General features: G+C 40.2%; 1 protein-coding gene across 1 annotated transcript in view; it reads left to right on the top strand.

The window, feature by feature from the left end:
- The window catches only part of RNPEP (arginyl aminopeptidase), a 134354-nt gene that overhangs the window by 87696 nt on the left and 27458 nt on the right, over positions 1-19200 (top strand). The window contains exons 9-10 of the mRNA XM_063453165.1: positions 10647-10871; positions 14238-14380. Coding sequence (XP_063309235.1) covers positions 10647-10871; positions 14238-14380 — 368 coding nt within the window. The remainder of the gene's footprint in view (positions 1-10646; positions 10872-14237; positions 14381-19200) is intronic.

Below are 19200 nucleotides of genomic sequence, written 5' to 3' on the forward strand. Positions count from 1 at the left end.
CGAGTAAAACAGTACCCCTCATGTACAGGTTTTATGGTGTCTTGGAAAGTTATAGGGTTAAATATAGTGCTAGCAAATTAAATTCCTTATACTTTCGGCATGGGTTGTCAGGCAGGTCCCGCTAATTGTAATTAATTAGGATACCTAATTATGTAAAATTATTACATAAATATATGTGTAGAATTAATATATGTATATATATACATGTGTATATATACGTGTATATATATATATATATTTTTTTTTTTAAATATTTTTATTTATATATAGGTATATATATAGTGATATATACGTATATATTTATGTATATAGATATATATATTATTTCGTTCTACGTGTATTTTGATATAAATATATATATATTAATATCACAATACAGTTAGAACGAAATAAAACACATCTATATATTTTTAATATTTTATTTTTATTTATTTTTTTTATTAAATTTTTTTACGTATTTACATATTAATTTTTTTATATTATTTATAAATATATATATATATATATAACAATAATTATATATATATTTAATCAGTATCAGTCTACGTGTAATTTGATATTAATATATATATATATAATTATATATATATATTAATATTAAAATACACCTAGACGGTGTATGTGTATGTGTGTATATGTGTGTATATGTATATATATATATATATATATATACTTAGATCATATATATATAATATATATATATATGATCTAAGTATATATATATATATTTTTTTTTTTACACTTTTAACTTTATTTTATTTTCAGCCAGCAGGGGGACCAACTGTCATTACAGTTGGTCCCCCTGCTGGCAATGCCTGAGCCAGCTATACCGGCCATGTGATTGTGAGGTCCTCGCAAGGACCTCACTCTCACATGACCGGGAGGGACCGGAGGAGGCAGATCTGCCGCGGGGGGGCTCCCTGGGAGTCCCCCCAACCGCGATCGCCGACGTGGGACCACCGGCGACCGGGTAAGTTAAAAAAAAACGGCGGGCGTATATTTACGTCCTGCGGCGTTTAGAGCCGCTTTTAAAAGGACGTAAATATACGTCCGCCGGACTTAAGGGGTTAATATAATGATCTCCATTACGGATAAAAATACCATACAAACAACACTATACAAGAAACAATCAGCGTCAAAAAATCTTCTCAGATGGGACAGTTTTCATCCTCAACCTCGGAGACGGGATATCCCCATAGGCCAATATTTCAGAGTTAGGCGTAACTGTAGCTCAATCGAAGAATTTTTCCCCATTCGTGTGGAACTCTATATGCTTCCCGGAAACTTCCGAACAAAACTCCCGAACGGCCGGCCACCCAGTAGAGAAGTGTGCTGCTGGTTAACCTCTTGGCCCCATTAGAACGTTGAGGTTAACCCCAGACACCTCTTTATTGATGCCTGTAGCTGGGTAGCCGCCATTCATATCCCGAACACGAGGTCGCGGCCATTTTAAATTCATGAACGCTCAGCAGTGTTTGGCGATAAACTCATGGAACTCCAAACCTGACACTTTTTGGCACTAACACCGCTGAAGCCGCCGACCGCCCTTCTCCTTTGGTAGAAAACTCCCGAAGGTCCCTGTATTCTGTATTTTGTCCGCGAATAAGCCATGCCCCAGATAGCCATCCCGTGGAGTCTATTCGTATGGAGAACAGACGTTGTGAACACTTTGACTCCGCGGCGATTGTACTATGTGCATAAGATCTGAGCGCTATTCGGTACTTTTGTGCGCTCAGATCCCAGCTATCTGGGGACACATTGAATGCCTGTATTATGTCCATTTATTGTAAAGTTATATATTTTTATGCATTTTGTTATGGTCACTTAAAATGGCGTTTGGTCTTTGTCCAGGGAGATAATTGAATTACTTAATTACAATTATCTCCCGGCCAGGGCAGAGGGTCTTGGGTAATTAAAGGGGCATGGCTACAGGTGTAACCCTGTGTAACCTTAGGGAATACCACGATGGAGACTCCAAAGGTTTGTGTTTTTGTAGTCTTGAACTTGTGAAAAAAAAGTGCCAGGAGAGGTGACTATGACAAATTTTTAAGGCAAAGAGAGTCCTTCTGGATATATAGATTAAAAACTTTAAGTCCAAAGGGACTCAATGAAGGCTTCTCCTTCTCCCCTTTTCTATAATAACCAAAAAAAACATGTTGTTATAGGATCTGTCCATATCTATAAAACTCTTTATGTGGCAAGCATCTCTTGTCCCACAACATCCTACTGGTAAAAATCAAGTTGTAACTCAAAAGGCCCATGTGGTTTTATATTATAATTCTAGTATTTAAATATACGATGCAGGCTTTCCTCTCCTCTGCTGAATAATTCTACCATTCTAAATCTGAGGTTGAACCCCATTGAAAAAGGTAATTTACGTTTATATATCTTAAGAAGCAAGGGGAAGATAATAGAAGGTATATAAATAAATACATTTTAAAGATTCAGGTTTGGTATCACGTTCAAATAATTTTATAGCTCTCAAACCTTAATAGAGCTTTTTTGACCCCATACTAAATAACAGCCTTTTGCAACAACTAATGTGCTTTTAGGCTGTGGGGAACAAAACTGAACCTAGATACAGTGTACATTTAGACACATGACATTTGGATACATGATATTATACTTTGTGTCCACATCTCTTTATCTTTTTTGCCTTCTGAAACCTAATATGGACATCATATCATAATTCTGTATCACATTGTATTTCTTTGTCATTTAATATGGACCTTATAATATATTTGTAGGGTATCCTGCTATTTTTTGAGATTGTGTGACCTTCAAGGGTTAATTTTAGCATTAAAAAGAGGTAAATATTTCTATTACCATACTTCTATCTATTAGTCGCAAGCGGTTAATTGATTTCACGCTCGCAAATTTGTCCTTACAGCCACTGTCCCCGTGACGTCACGATCGTATGACGTATCCACAGGGGGTGTACTTTTTATCACCTTTGAAAAGCCCGGCAGTTACCCTGCAAGAGATACTCTTGAAAAAGGCGCATGAGAGCGCTGAAACGCGCGTCAAATGTAGACGCTACTTTTTAGTTAGGGCAGACATCTTATGCAGCCTTGATATTTCTATTTACCTCAAACCACTTTGGAACAATTTTGGCAGTGTATTTCGCAATAGCTATCCAGTTGGGCACCTAGGATGAATTTGAATTTAGATGGGAAGTCTACTACTTCGATCCTTTATAATACCCTTCTAGCTAGCTCATTTTTGTTATTAGCTATATTATCTATGTTTATGTTCGTACGATCGGATACATTGCTTGCCTATTAGGCACAAACTATAGGGGGGACTCCCCATTGTTTTGTTTTTTCTTTTTTTATATTTCATCTCAAACTAAGATTTCTATTCAGAGACGAGAGACTTAGAATTTAATTTGGCTCTGATCACCTTTGTACTTTTACTCTGCTGTTATCTTTACTATTATACAGAAATGGTGGGCTCTATACATCTGGGACGCTAGTGTCTTATTAGGGGCACTGTATACTGTTTATGCGAGGGAATGCTACAATATGGGCTTAAACTATTTTTTTCAAATGGTTAGCCTTTCCTGTTATATGGCTTCAGTTTGCCTTAGACACTGATAATACTGTATTTGGATTAGGTAGCCCTCTTTTCCTCCCCTCCTGCTATCTAGTTGCGATAGCCCTGGACACTTGTCCCTAACTATGCTCCACTGTCAGCAGTGAACACCAAGGGGTCAGATTCCAAGCGTATACTCCTATATCTGCACGCTACTCTAAGACGATATACACGTAAATATAGGAAGCTTTGTGTATAACTATACTTAGGAGTTTGCAGTATCCCTAGCTCCTATTTTCTTTTTGAAAGCCCCTTATTAATTGGATACTACTGAAATCATATACTCGCTATTTCCTTTGCCTCTAGTTCCTTTGCCTCTAGTGCATGATAGCCCCGATTTGGGTGAACAACATATCCCAAAATCACCCAGATCGGTTGAGGAGTTCAGGAATTTCCTGGAAGTCTTATTTTTGCCCCACCGTGCACATGGTCCCATGCCCAAAACAGTTCCATACACTTGATGGCAAAATACTGCTGGCCAATTTAAGATGGCCGCCGCCACATGTTTGAATCTGTTCCAGTTAAAATTCCAAGGGGCAGAAACAGTACTTTTGAACATGGGTTATCACAGGGCCCATAATCCCAGGGTAGGAGACGGGCAAGCAGGCCCCTCCAAAAACCAGTGGCGAGGTGTAGTTAGTCACAGGCGGATCTGAAGACATTGATAGAGCGATAGGATTTGCCTTGATCATACAGGTATGAAAGGACATTCAAAATGTGTGTGAGAGATGCTGAAACTGGATCAGTGTTCCTTCCCACACACCAGCACACCCAAATCTGCCAAGTGGAGATGTAGGCTTGTCGAGTCCCATAAAAGTGATTTGAGCCATGTTTTAAAGTCCTGCGACATGCCAGGATCCCCTGAAATGGTACAGGCTATGAGCCGTAGATGACCCTGACGAGTGAGTGGATGGAATTCATCTGCCGGATTCCGGAGTAGATTCTGATAACGAGGTAACAGCAGAAGGAGATCTATTGACATCTCCAGGAGGGTTGGGAACCATGACTGTGCGTGCCATAATGGTGTTATTAGAACTATCTCAACACCCTGAACTCATAGAAGGTAGGGAGTACGTGAAATCCGGAGAAGGGGGGAAAGCATACACCCCCGTCATCGGCCAGATTTGGAGAAATGCATCTACCTACCAGTGAATCTGGTAGCCAACTTAAGTAGGCGACCGTCTGATTCAGATGAGACCCGAAGAGATCCATGTTGAGTGGTCCACGTAATAGATGAATGCTGTGGAAGATCTGTCAGTCACTTGCATCCCTCCAATGTCTGGAGAATGGACAGATTCCTCGTTAGGCAGAGTAGTTTGGAATGGGATTCCCCGAGGTGGTTCACATAACGGACCGCGGATAAGTTGTCCATTCGTAGTACTAAGGAGATATTGTACATGTCTTTTGGGAAGCTGCGGATTGCAAAGGAGCCTGCGATAAGCTCCAAACAGTTGATATGGTGTGCTTGTTCCGCAGGGTCTCCAGTTGAAATTTTGGAGCATGTTGCTCCCCATCCCAGAAGACTGGCATCTAACTCAAGAACATAATCTGGTTGGGAGCCGAATATGGCTTTTCTGTTTCAGGTGTTCATGTTGTGGAGCCACCAATGAAGTTCCAGCCGTACTTTGTTAATTAAACTAGTTGGTCGTGTAAGGTGGACCGATGTAGGTAAAAGTCTTCAAGTGTTGCATTGCTTGATAATGCAGTGGTCCCGGATAGATGGCTTGTATAGAAGCCGAGAGGAGACCGATCATGTGTGTGAGATCTCGTAAATTAATGTGTTGAGAGGACAATAGTTTCCGAATGTCCTTTTTTATGGCTTTCATCTTGGATGAAGGTAGGTGAAGGATAGATTGTATGGAGTCTATCAGAAATCCAAGAAATTGCACTGTTTGTGAGGGTTCTAGAGCGGAGTTTTGAAAATGTATGATAAATCCTAGATTTTGGAGCAGTGAAGAGGTCATGTCCGCTTGGTGACGCAGAGTCTGCCAATCTAGAGCCATAACTAGTTTCATCAACTTGGTGATACCCTAAGAGGCGGAACAAAGGCCAAAGGGGAGGCAGGTGTACTGCCAAATGTCTTGTAGCTGTGAGCGGAAAAGTGGTATAGTGGTTGATGGAAGATACATCAGGCCTGATTTGCTAAACAGCAACCACAGAATTTTCAGTTAAATGCCCCAGGTAGAGATGTTAAAGTTTGCAATATACATTGCTGATGCTCTGCAAAACACGTTATGGGTCCCTGGGGCGGAGCATTTGGAGAGCAGGGTGGGCCAATGCTCCAACAGCACTAGTTGCTGTAACAGACCAGAATTTTGATTTAGCTTCAGAATTAACTAATTGGCACTCACCTGTAGCTGATCAATTAACAGACAGGCCTTTAAAAGAAGAGATCAGCCTGCTGCAGAGTGAGGGAGAAAAAGCCAGCTAGGAGAGAGAACAACAATTGTGTTTATTGCAAAGCTATTTGTTGTTTTTTTTGGAAAATTGGTAAGTGGGAAAGCCACCCAATTACAGATAGTGATTTCTGTCTAGTAAGAGCAAGGAATTTTTGTTTGTTTATTATTATTTAAAGCACCTGTTTTTCTTGCCAAAATAAAAACCGGAAAACCGAGCTGAATGTGTCCTGGACTTTGAATATACTCTAAAAGGCTGTGGTTACTGCAAGATCAGTGACAAAATCCTACCTGTAAAAGAGGTGGTTTGTTACATAGCCAATGGAATTGGAGAAAAGGACGATGTTTTTGAGTGACCGACAGTGAGGCATGTGTCCTTGAGATTGAAGTGGGAGAACCAGTCTCCCACGCAGAGGAGGTCTCATAGAAGATGGATGCCTTCCATATTGAAGTGCCGAAACATGATGTCTTGGTTCAGGTCCCTCAGATGACTGGACAGAAAACTCACGTCTTCTTGCGGACCAGAAACATATCGCTGATGCAAAGCAGTTTAGTTTGTTGTGGACCCCACAATGGGGTCGTTGGATTGGATAGGTTGTGAAATCTATTTTGAAACCCCTTACTGTTTATAATATCCATGGGTCCAGAGAGAGCATTGTCCACAGTTGCTAAAAATTGGTTAAGCGGCCTACAATAGGTACATTTGAATAATGTGCGACCGCGCAGTGAAACAGATCCATGTCCTTGTTAGGACCCTCTATTTGGAAACAGCTGTCTGTGATGAGGGCAGGTAAAGCTCATGTTCCAGTTGTCGTTTGGTCGAGGCCTGTAGCCTGTGAAGGCAGCTCTGCTAGTGGCACATCCTCGAAAGCGACCAGCTCTCCCAGAAAAACGATTATATGAGCGAAATACCCTGCGTAGGGATGATTGTGCTCTATTCAGGGAGGTGAACACTGAGATGTGCTTGTTCAGGTCTCCCATGAAACTATCCCCAAAGAGCAGACCATTTGCGTCTGGACCCAATTCTTTATTGCTAAGGTTGACCAATTTGGTGTCTATTTTGAACAACGCACCTTTACGTCTCTCTGTAGAGATAGCCACATTGGTGTTACCTAGGATGCATAGCACATGTGCGGGTCTAATTCACCGCTCGTGAGAGCTTCTTCAGCCAAAATAACAATTTGGATCAATGGTCCGGCAACATCAAAGAGTTTACCTTGTGCCGATTTGAAACCTTGTTCTTTACCTCTGCGCATTCTTTCCCCAATTTAGTTAGGAATGTGACCAAGAGAGGATCGAATTCAGGAGTTAAGGCCACTTTACCCGATATGGTGGACCGGGGACATTTAGCTTGTAATTTTGTTCTAATCTCTTTTTCTAATGGCTTGCGGAGCTACATCTTGCAGAAATTGCTCTGGTGGCTGCTGAATAATACGTGGGTCAAAAAAGGGGTTGCCAGATGCATCCAGAAGTGTGTCGGTAGACTGGTCAGGAGTCTTTATATTGTCAGTCATTTCTTGACTGAGTAGGCTGTGTAAAAATAAAAAATGTTTTCAGAGGAAGAGGAATCTCTGGGCATATTCACCGTGAGATCCTCATCTGTATAGTCGGTATAATATTCGTCCAGAACCTGGAGATTCTGGTGCGAAGTAGAACCCTCTAGAGGGTCTACATTGTTTAACACAGGTGGTGTTAAAGGTAACTTGACAGATTTAGCTGGTGCTTTACCTTTGCCTGCTGACGCACTGTCCCCTTTCCAAGGGCGCTTACGCGGGGCTTCCTCATGATCTGACATATGAGAATTGTCTGAATCAGAATCTGCATGAGCAGGAGTTTGTGAGACGCTTAAAGGTTGCTCACGGTAGGCTGCTATAGCCTTAGGAATAGAGTCCGCTATAGCGGAGTAGAGCCAAGCACGAAGCTCAGCGGAGATTGTAGGGTCTGATTGCTCAGACATTCTATAATAAATGTATTAAAATAACTATGTACAAGCTATAAAACAAAGTATATATTTGAAAATGAGATCAGATATATAAAATGACTGGGTTCACCAGTAGCAAATGGGGTTCACCCAGTAATATGTATGTAGAAATATTGGGGTTCTCCCAGATATGGGGGGGGGGGGTTACCACACGATGAATAATAAGTGGGGGTCACCCAACGTAAATAAAGTGGGGTTAACCACTTAGAAATATTAAGGAAAGTGGGGCCAACCACATCACTTATAGAGCATAGGTGGGGATCACCCACAAATATTGGTGTAATAAAGTTGATTGAAAAGTCAAATTGATGCAGTGGGGTACACCCACAAAATGTTATTGGTTAGGGAGTCTAGATCTATATAAACAGGGGGTCACCCAATTGTAAGGCTCAAACAAATTAAAAATACAGGGGTCACCTGTGTGAATTGAATAATAAATCAATTTAATATGTGGTGGACAGCCACAGAATTGTATAGTGTTCGTTTGGCAGAAATCTGCAGTAAAGAAAATATAATATCACAAATATATCATATATAAATAAAAGTCTAAATGTTGGAGACTATAATTAGAATAGACTCACCTGGGAGGCGAGCAGCAAAGAAAGAAGAGTTGGGAGAAGCCTGATTACAATACATACTACTGTCATGCTCTCTGATTGATTTTTTTTTATCTATCTATTGTTAACTGTTTATTTGCTGCTGGAGGTTTCAGTAAAGAAAGATAAGCAAATATGAAGTCTCCTGTCATGCCATAAAATTCACTTTCCCTTCTTTTCCACCAAGCAAATATCTACCAATAAAGCTTTTACATTTTCTTTGTTACATTTCACTTGATTAAGATTTGACTTTAACTCATGATTGACATACAAACATACTTTATCACCTTTCCTGATTTTGCTATCCTTCCTAAATAATGTGTAACCACTTAAGTTAACTGCCCAATCATGTGTTTCAGACCATCTGTTATACCTATTGTGTTGATCGTAGCAGTCTCTGTAGAGCGGAGGAGGCGGAAATACGATTAAAGAGGATCAGGGAGAGTGTTTCAGTTAAGAAAGCATGCCAGATGTGTAAAGACAAGTCTTTCCAGAAGCTGGAAGTAGAAAGGGAGGAAAGCTATGGGACACTTCTTAGATGGGGAAGACTGGTGAAGAGATGTATTTTTGAGGATAGGTAAGACAGTAGAGCATTTAAAGGGAGCAGAACAAGAGAGCAGTTGAAGATATGCGAGGACGACACAAGACAAGGGGAGAAAGATCTCATAAGGTGGGAAAAGAACAAGCAGATAAGTAGTGGGGCGAGAGAAAAGGAGAAACGGTCACCTCCTGTTAAGCAGCTGGGGAGAAGGCCTAGATTGTTGTAAATGTATTCATTCCTTAACAGATTTAATCTTGGTAGTAATATAACACGCAAGCTCGCTTACAGGAGAGGCGTGATGTAGAAACCGGAGCAGGGAGACATTGACTGCAGAAAATCACCTCAACTCTGGAGGTGGCACGTCTAGACCCTATAGGAGATTGGGCAGAAATAAAAGATGTCCTCCATATGCAAAGTGGCGACCTCCTAAGCAACTATCCATGCACCTTAGCCTCCAAACATGCAGACCAAGGGGTTTATGGTACAGGAGATTTGCTGGGGTCCGCTTCTGGTTATCTTTACCTACAATGGGCAAAGGAATGGCAGCATGTGCCATATCAATTTAGTACTGTGTGACAGAGTACTGCTGGGGAATATCATAGACTTCCATTCTGGACCTGCAAACAGGGTACACCTAGTTTGGGTATTGACTGACATATCAGGACTGATCTGGTTTAAACACTGTTCTGTACTTCCTACAATTATGGTCCCACTGCAATGTTTGATAGCCCTATCTATAGTTTACCAATTGCTTCTTCTTTTCAAGGTCTCGAGTCCTCTTGTGTTATATCACTTGGTCTTTTTATGCTCTGCATCTCAGGAGCCATTACCCTTAATGTTAGGCAACTATATGAGCCTTTCTTTTTTTCTTTTTTCTTTTTTTTGCAGACTTCTTTATGGCAGTTTATAGCCTGTTTTATGCATGTCTAGTTTATATTCTCTTTTACGAAGTTTGTTTTTTAAACATGCTTGTTTAGCATGTAATTACCTATTGTTATTGTTATTATATTTATATTACTTTTTATTAAAGCGTGTACTCTTATTGTCATGTTTTGCTCAGCTTGTAGTATTGCAAAAGTAAAGAATTGCAAAGAATAAAATAGCACGCAAAGCGATCAGCTGGAAGTTTAGTTTGGGAGGTGGTCACAGGTGGGTGAAGAAGGGAGTTGAGTATCAGAGTTGCTTTTTTTTTTTTTTGTTTTTTTTTTTTGAGACCTCACCAGCTCCCAGAAACAAAAGGATAGAAAGGAGAAAATGGGAGTAAGATCTAAATGTTTGTGGCTTTAGGAGTTGATGGAGGAAAAAGTTGATATGTTTGAGGAAAGTGCATGGGATGAATAGAGGTGAAGGAAGTAAAGTGGATGTTTCTGTTGGGAGTAGACATTTCAATTAATTTCCCTTGTTTTCCATGTGAAACATCCCTCTGATTGTCCGCTCAAGTTATGAGCATTTACATTAATATTACATTAGTAAGTTATGTAAATATGATGCTATGTAGATTAAGCTTTTTTTGGTTAAAATATTTGCTTCATCTATAGGTCTGGAGTTTGATTGTTGGTTAAATACCCCTGGTTGGCCACCTTTTCTGCCCGACTTATCCCCTGGTGATGTCCTTATGAGGCCAGCAGAAGAACTTGCAGTACTATGGTCCTCCACCCCCTTGGACATGGATGCTATTAGAAAAGAGGACATTACAGTATGGAAAACTTATCAATGTATATACTTCTTGGATAAAATTCTGGAGAAATCACCTTTGCCTGCAGGTGGGAGACAAATATAAAGTAATACTAAGGATCAATGTATTAATGCAGTGGAAGCAAATTAATAGCGTTCCTTGTTGTTTTTTTTTTTTTTTTTTTTTACTCTATGCTTTCAGTGTAAATATCTGCTCAGTGATAACACTAGAATGCATGGTAACCACAATCCTAGTACAATAATATTATACTGAAAAGAGGAGCACAACCAGCTAAAATACAATGCACTTTATTGTACAGGAACACACCTAACGGGTATTAACACTGTCAAATTAAAGGATCACTATAGTCAACATATAAAAGCAAGAAAGACAGGTCGGATGGATCAATGGAGAGAGATGGATAGGGATCCATCCATCCCTCCTTCCCTATCCATTGGATGACTGGATGGAGAGGGATGGATAGGGAGGGATCCATCCATCAGATGGATAGGGAGGTATCCCTATCCATGCAATCTATATCCATCCCTCCATCGGATAGATCGAGGGATGGATAGGGATCCATCCATCACTCCCTCTCCATCCATCCATCACTCCCTTCCCATCCATCCATCGGATGACTAGATGGAGAGGGATGTATAGGGAGGGATCCATCCCTCCCTCTCCATCCATCCATTCATCCATCCATTGGATGGATAGAGAGGGATAGATTGATCCATCCCTCACTCTCACTCAATCTCATTCACCCGCCCACACTCACAATCATTCATTCACTAGCGCCCACACTCAGTCACCAACCCACACTCACAATCACTGAGTCACCAGCCCACACTGTCACCCACCCACCCTCACAATCACTCACTCACCCGCCCTCACTCAAAATCACTCACTCACCAGCACACACTCAGTCACTAGCCCACACTCATAATCACACTCACCAGCACACACTCACTCACCCGCCCACCCACACTGTCACTAGCCCACACTCACAATCACTAGCCCACCCACACTCAGCCACCCGCCCACACTCACAATCACTGTCATCACTCCATCGGATGGATAGGGAGGGATGGAGATGGATAGGGAGGGATGGAGATGGATAGGGAGGGATGGAGATGGCTGGATAGGGAGGGATGGAGATGGCTGGATATAGAGAAGGATGGGGATGGATGGATGGATGGATGGATAGGGAGCATATTCACCGTGAGATCCTCATCTGGAGAGGGATAGATAGGGATCCATCCATCACTCCTTCTCCATCCATCCCTCCCTCCCTATCCATCCATCGGATGACTGGATGGATAGGGAAAGGGATCCATCCATCCCTCCCTATCTATTCCTCCCTCTCCATCCATCCATCAGATGGAGAGGGGTGGATATGGATAGGGATGGATAGGGAGGGATGGATGGATAGGGAGGGATGGATGGATAGGAGGCATGGATGGATCCATCCCTTAATCTCACTCACCCGCACAGCCACACTCAGCCACGCACCCGGCGCCCACACTCAGCCGCCCGCCCACACTCAGCCGCCTGCCCGCCCACACTCAGCCACCCGCCGACACTCACATTCAGCCACCTACCCACACTCACCCCGCCTATACTCACAATCACTCAGTCACCAACCCACAGTCACTAAGTCACCCGCCCTCACTCTGTCACCCATCCACACTCTGTCACAATCACTCACCAGCCCGCCCACACTCAGTCGCACGCACTCACTGATGCCCGCCCTCAGTCGCCCGCACTCAGTGACTTGGTCGCCGATCGCCCACACTCAGTGACTTGGTCGCCCACACTCAGTCACCAACACACACTGTCACTAGCCCACACTGTCACCTGCCCCCACACTCAGTCACCCGCCCCCCCGCCACCCGCCCACACACACACTCACTCAGTCGCCCACTCTCACAATCACTGTCTCGCCCACTCTCACAATCACTGTCTCGCTCACAATCACTCAGTCTCGCTCAATCACTCAGTCTCGCCCACACTCACAATCACTCAGTCTCGCCCACACTCACTGTCTCACACTCACTGTCTCACACTCACTGTCTCACACTCACTGTCTCACACTCACTGTCTCACACTCACTGTCTCACACTCACTGTCTCACACTCACTGTCTCACACTCACTGTCTCACACTCACTGTCTCACACTCACTGTCTCACTCTCACTCACTCTCACTCACTGTCTCACTCTCACTCACTGTCTCACTCTCACTCACTGTCTCACTCTCACTCACTGTCTCACACTCACTGTCTCACTCTCACTCACTGTCTCACTCTCACTCACTGTCTCACTCTCACTCACTGTCTCACTCTCACTCACTGTCTCACTCTCACTCACTGTCTCACTCTAAATTTTTAAAATAAGTGTACTTACAGTTTGAAGTCAGGAGATCTCTGCATCCTCCTTCCTTCAGCCTGTCAGCTCGAAAAGACTCCCAAGCGCTGCTGACAGCCTCAGGGGAGACAGGATGCTCGTGCACAGTGCCCTGTGCTCTGCTGACAGCAGATCTGAGTGGATGGATGCGAATTACGCATCCATCAACTCAGAAGTCCCTCTGGTGGCAGTCTGAGTGACTGCAACTTGAGGTGTTCCTAGCTTTCAATGTAAACACTGTATTTTCTCAGAAAATACAGTGTTTACATGAGAGGCTGCAGGGAGTTATAGTTCTCACCTGAACAACCTCATTAAGCTGAAGTTGTTCAGGTGACTGCAGTGTCCCTTTAAAGTATAAATATAGTCAAACATATACAATAAATATGCAAGCACTGACTAAGACAAAAGATAAAGATCAGGAATAATAAATCTATAATATGCAGATTGAGTGGTAATACCACAAATGCAGAATTTTCTATTTTTTTTTTTTTTTATACCTGTATGGGAGTATTAACCAAAAAGTACATACCGAAAGTAATAGAACCTGTTAAAGCACATGAGAGGAGGGTGAATAGGTAAAAAAAAAATATAGCCCCCAACGTTTCAGCTCTATTCGCCTTTATTAAGGGAGCATAACCACAATCCTAGTATCTGGCAGGATTATAGATATTTTGTGTCCTGATAAAGTTGGGGAAACAAAACACGTAGATACTGGCTGTCATGCTTAAGGTTTGTACTACTAGATTTAAGCATGGTTACACTTTTCCATTACATATTGGTATTTTAATAGTTGTACGAGATGAATAAACTGGATTTTATAATTCTAGGCTCTTCCTGCTCCTGCTTTATATATAGAATTATAGGTATTTATCACTTTCATTTGTCACACTTATTCTAATCACACAGTAAAAGTTCAAACCAAAACCAATGTTTTGTGAAAAACGCTTCTTTTTCTTTGAAATAACACATTGAGAAATAAATGGTTTGAGTCTAGATTTGAATTTGTATTTCAACTGGTTGTTTTTCTAACACTTTCCCCTGTTTGTCCAGGTAATGTGTTAGAGTTGGGAAGGCAATATCCAAACATCTCAGAAGCCACCAATGCTGAGCTACGACTGCGCTGGTGTCAGATTATTTTGAAGAATAACTACCAAACTCAGTTCTGTAAAGTCAGGGAGTTTCTTTACAGCCAGGTATGTTGGTAACGGAATCAGGTTGCACACTTAAGCAGACCTCTCCAAGCTGCATAACCAATTCAACTTGCTGTAGTGGTTATAGTGGAGTGCTCTGTCACTGCATTGCTCAAACCACTACAGTCTGTGTCTTTTCTTTCTTGCCTTAAATGCAGTAAGATATTTACCCCTTAAGACCGCAGGGCGTTCTATGCCGTCCTTATTTAGTTGGCTCTAAAAACCGCAGGGCGGCATAGAACGCCCTGCGATCTTATGTACTTACCCGATCGCGGTATGGAGACTCACCTGGGAGCCCAGGAAATCCCCCTCCGTCCTCTTCGGGCCTCCTGGGCCATGTGATCGCGAGGTCCTTGCGAGGACCTCGCGATCACCTCGCGATCACATGGACGGCATAGCCAGCAGAGGAGTGCCTGTAATGACCCCTACTGTCTGAAATAAATAAAAATAAATGTTAAAACAGTGTAAAATTAAATAAACCCCGCCTATTTGCATGACGTCACCACGTAACGCTACCGTCGTTGCCATGGTAGCGCAAAAAAAGCGATCACCAAGGCAACGTGTAGCAATAGAAACGTCCTCACCATATGTGTTCAGCTACACTGTCTGACAACTAGTGTAGAAAAGAGTAGCAGTTGTCAGCGTGAATATATCAAGACAGAATGAATGAAGTGCAACTGTAATGCTAATCTAAACAGTTGTAAAATATCTACACATATAGTGCCAAGTGCAACAGCTAATACAATTTGCAGGACCTGCCTGACAACCCAGGCTGAAGGTTCAGGGAATTTAATTTGCTAGCACTATATTTAACTCTGTAACTTTCCAAGACACCATAAAACCTGTACATGGGGGGTACTGTTTTACTCTGAAGACTTCGCTGAACACAAATATTAGTGTTTCGAAACAGTAAAATGTATTACAACTACGATATCGTCAGTTACAGTGACATTTTTTGCATTTTTCTTTTTTTTTTTTTTACTTATTTAATATTTTATTCTTTTTCTTATTATATAAAACATATACAGCATAATATGCATTACCATTTTCTCATATTGCAATTACATGATAAAAAAATTCAAGTGTATACATATCTAACATACAAAACATTGACTATACATTAACAAAGATAAACAAAAAGTCCAGACTGAGGGCTCTCTTGAGTCAGATTAGATTTTAATTTAGTAATTTTACATTCCTATTAAAGCATCTAGCTATCTTTATATCAAATGTAAGCAGGGTTTATCTATAGACTAATTTTCCTGTATGATACCTAGCCAGTTTTTTAAAGTACTTGGTTCTTTAACTATCCCTATCTCCATTTTCAACTGATAGATTAATTGTGATTTTACTTCCTCCCATATTGGGATTTCTCTGGCTTTCCATTTCCTAGCAATTGATATTTTAGCTGCTAACAGTGTATGGATTATCGGGACAACATATTGATCCAAATTCTGAGACATATATAGTTGTAACAGAAATAACTGTGGTTTCCTGTCGACCTTAATTCCTGTCCATGATTCAATATTCATAGTTACCATATCCCAAAATCTTTTTATCTCACCACATTCCCACCATATATGTAACATTCCTGCCTTATGTTCCCCGCAGCGCCAGCATTTATCCGATGCATTCGGGTACATTTTAGCAAGTTTATCTGGCGTTAAATACCATCTATTCATGATTTTGTATTGGAGTTCCACTAAGTTCAGACAGTGTACATTTTTTATGGTCAAATTCAGTGCTTTCATCCAGTCATCGTAACTTATGTTATTGTCTATTTCCTTCTCCCATTTTGATATCACTAGGCCAATAATTTCTTCCGGGTCAGTTTCGATTAAATTAAAACACTTTGAGACTAACTTTTTAATAATAGTATGGTCTTTTAATAATTGTTCCAGTATTAAATGTTTCGCTGAATAATTTTTTATTAAGTGCTCTTTAAGATACCCCTTTATTCTCATATAGGTAAATATCTCTTTAGCTTGTAGCTTATATTCGTCTGTTAAAGTATTAAAATCTTTTATCTTACCATTATCTATTATATTGTTGATTTTGTTAACCCCTGCATTGATCCAGCTCTGGATGTTTAGATCCATTATATTTTTTTGCAGCTGTCTAAAATCAATGCTAGTAAGCAGTTTGTCTTGTAAGTCTAGATCTTTTCTTAATTTATACCATATGGGGATTAAATTGTTTAGGATCAAGCCCTTATCATAATTACCCTGTCTAAGGTTTTTTCTATGGTCTGTCTTCCAGAAAAGAGAATATATATCCTCCTTTATTTCATCGTTAAGTAGACTCTGTTCCATTTTAAACCAAATTTGTTCTTTTGCTAAATCGGATTGGGTTATTATTGCTTGTGCTATGTTACAAACTCTCCAAGTATGATTTAATTGTGGGATTCCCAGTCCACCCGATTTTATCTTTACTTTTGAATGGTTTCTACTTAATCTAGGACGTTTTTGACCCCAAATAAATTTATTAATAATTGATTGTGCTAAAGATAGCCAGCTTTCTGAACAGTAAAGGGGTAGCATGCCAAAGAGATACACCCACTTTGGGTATATATAGAATTTTATAATATTTATTCTCCCCCACCATGATACTTCAATTCCCTTCCAATTATTCAGGGTTTTTGCTGTATCTTTCATTAGCCTTAAAAAATTTTGTTCCATCATATTATTCGGTTCATTAGTAATTTCTATGCCCAAAACTTCCATGGTTTTTTTTTCACAATTAAATCCGAATTTGTCAAATAACTTTTGTTTAATATTCAACGTGAGATTGAATGAAAGTGCTGTAGACTTGCTTAAGTTTAATTTATATCCTGAATAGAATGAATATTCCTCTATGGAATCCATGACCTTTTCCATGGATTTCACGGGGTTTCTCAGAGTAAGTACCACATCGTCTGCATACATTGTAAGCTTTAATGATTCCTTCTCTAGTTCTATTCCTTTTATAGAGTCATCCGCTCTGATTTTGTGTGCTAATGGTTCAAGACTAATCAGGTATAATAGTGGGGACAGGGGACAACCCTGTCTTGTTCCATTTGTTAACTGGAACCATTCGGAAGAAAATCCGCTTCCCACTACCCTAGCCGTTGGAGTTGTATATAAAGCCATGATAGCCCTGGTGATATTACCTTGAATTCCGAAGCCAGATAGGGCTTTCTCCAGAAACTCCCACCTTACCCTGTCAAAGGCCTTTTCGGCATCTAATGACAGGGCAAGGAGGGGGATCTTGTGTCTGGTTGCCAAATCTGCCACATCTATCAATCTCCTAATATTAGAAGTTGGGGCTCTACTGGATATAAACCCCACCTGGTCTTGATGAATAATACTAGTTATTACGTTAGATAACCTGTCTGCTAGAACAGAAGAGTAGATTTTAATATCGCTGTTAAGTAATGAAATAGGTCTATAATTTATTACTAATTCCAAATTTTTCCCAGGCTTTGGAATTGGAACTATGTGGGCTTTTAACAATTCGCTGGGGATATTTCCGTATGACATAAAGTCATTAAATAGTTTGGTAAGAGGTTCTATTATATTACCCCTAAAGGTTCTATAAAAGCAGTTACTAAACCCATCAGGTCATGGTGCTTTTTTTGATTTTAATTTTTTAATTGCAGATTCTACTTCATTTTGTAAGACAGGTTCATTTAATACTTCCAGTTGAGCCTCTGTTATACACGGGAGTTTGAGTTCTGTAAAGAATTTGGAAATATCATCAGTACTGTTTCCCCCGGGTAGATTATATAGTTCTGCGTAATATTTTTGAAATGCGTTACCGATCTTCTCTGGCGACAGGACTACTTCTTCTCCGTTTATTTTTATTTTAGAAATAATTTTTTCCTTTTTTAATCTATTTGTTAGTAGTTTATCCGCTTTATTCCCTTTATAATACCAGTTTCTTCTTAAACGTTCTAACGCAAGGTTGGATTTGTTTATCAATATATTATTAATACTCTCTTTTATTTTTTTTAATTCTTTACTTATTTCAAACGATATTTTTTTTTTATTCTGTTTTTCCAATCTATCATGATCTATATAAAGTTGTGCCAAGTTTTGTAAGTTTCTTTTTTTTTCCTCTGTGCCCATTTTTATAAAGCTTCCCCTGATTGTACATTTAAACGCACACCAGAGCGTAGATAAGGAGATCTCAGAATTATTATTTTCTCTGAAATAGTCTTCTATAGCCTTTTGTATTGTGTCCACATTTTGTGTTTTTTTTAACAAATATTCATTCAATCTCCAGTTAGATCTAGTTTTGGCAAATTCTTCTTTGATTTCCAAAATTAGAGCATTATGATCTGACCATGGGATATTAGTGATCAGAATTTTCTTGACCCTTCTAACAATATTTATTTCTGTCAATATGTAATCTATTCTTGAATATACCTGATGCGGGAAGGAAAAACAAGTATAATCCCTTTCCATAGGATGCCATATGCGCCAAATATCCATAAGACCTGCCTTTTTAATTACCTCGTTAAATTTTTGGGAGGATTGTTCTAACTGTCTCTTGTTCTCATTTGTTTTTAATTTATTTCTGTCCATATCAGGGTCTAGTATACAGTTGAAGTCTCCCATATATATTATTTTCCCTTGTTTAATTTTTTCGACTTTATTCACCAGTTTATTTAAAAACCTTATGGGAGCTTTATTGGGGGCATATAGATTTACAATTGTGTATCTCTGATTGTTTATCTCTCCAATTATTATGAGAGTCCTTCCTTCGTCATCTGAAACTTGGTGAATTAACTTAAAATCTATCTTCGCAGAAATTATAATTGCTACTCCTCTTTTCTTGTTCTT

Source organism: Pelobates fuscus, chromosome 1 (assembly GCF_036172605.1).
Source record: "Pelobates fuscus isolate aPelFus1 chromosome 1, aPelFus1.pri, whole genome shotgun sequence".
NCBI lineage: Eukaryota > Metazoa > Chordata > Amphibia > Anura > Pelobatidae > Pelobates > Pelobates fuscus.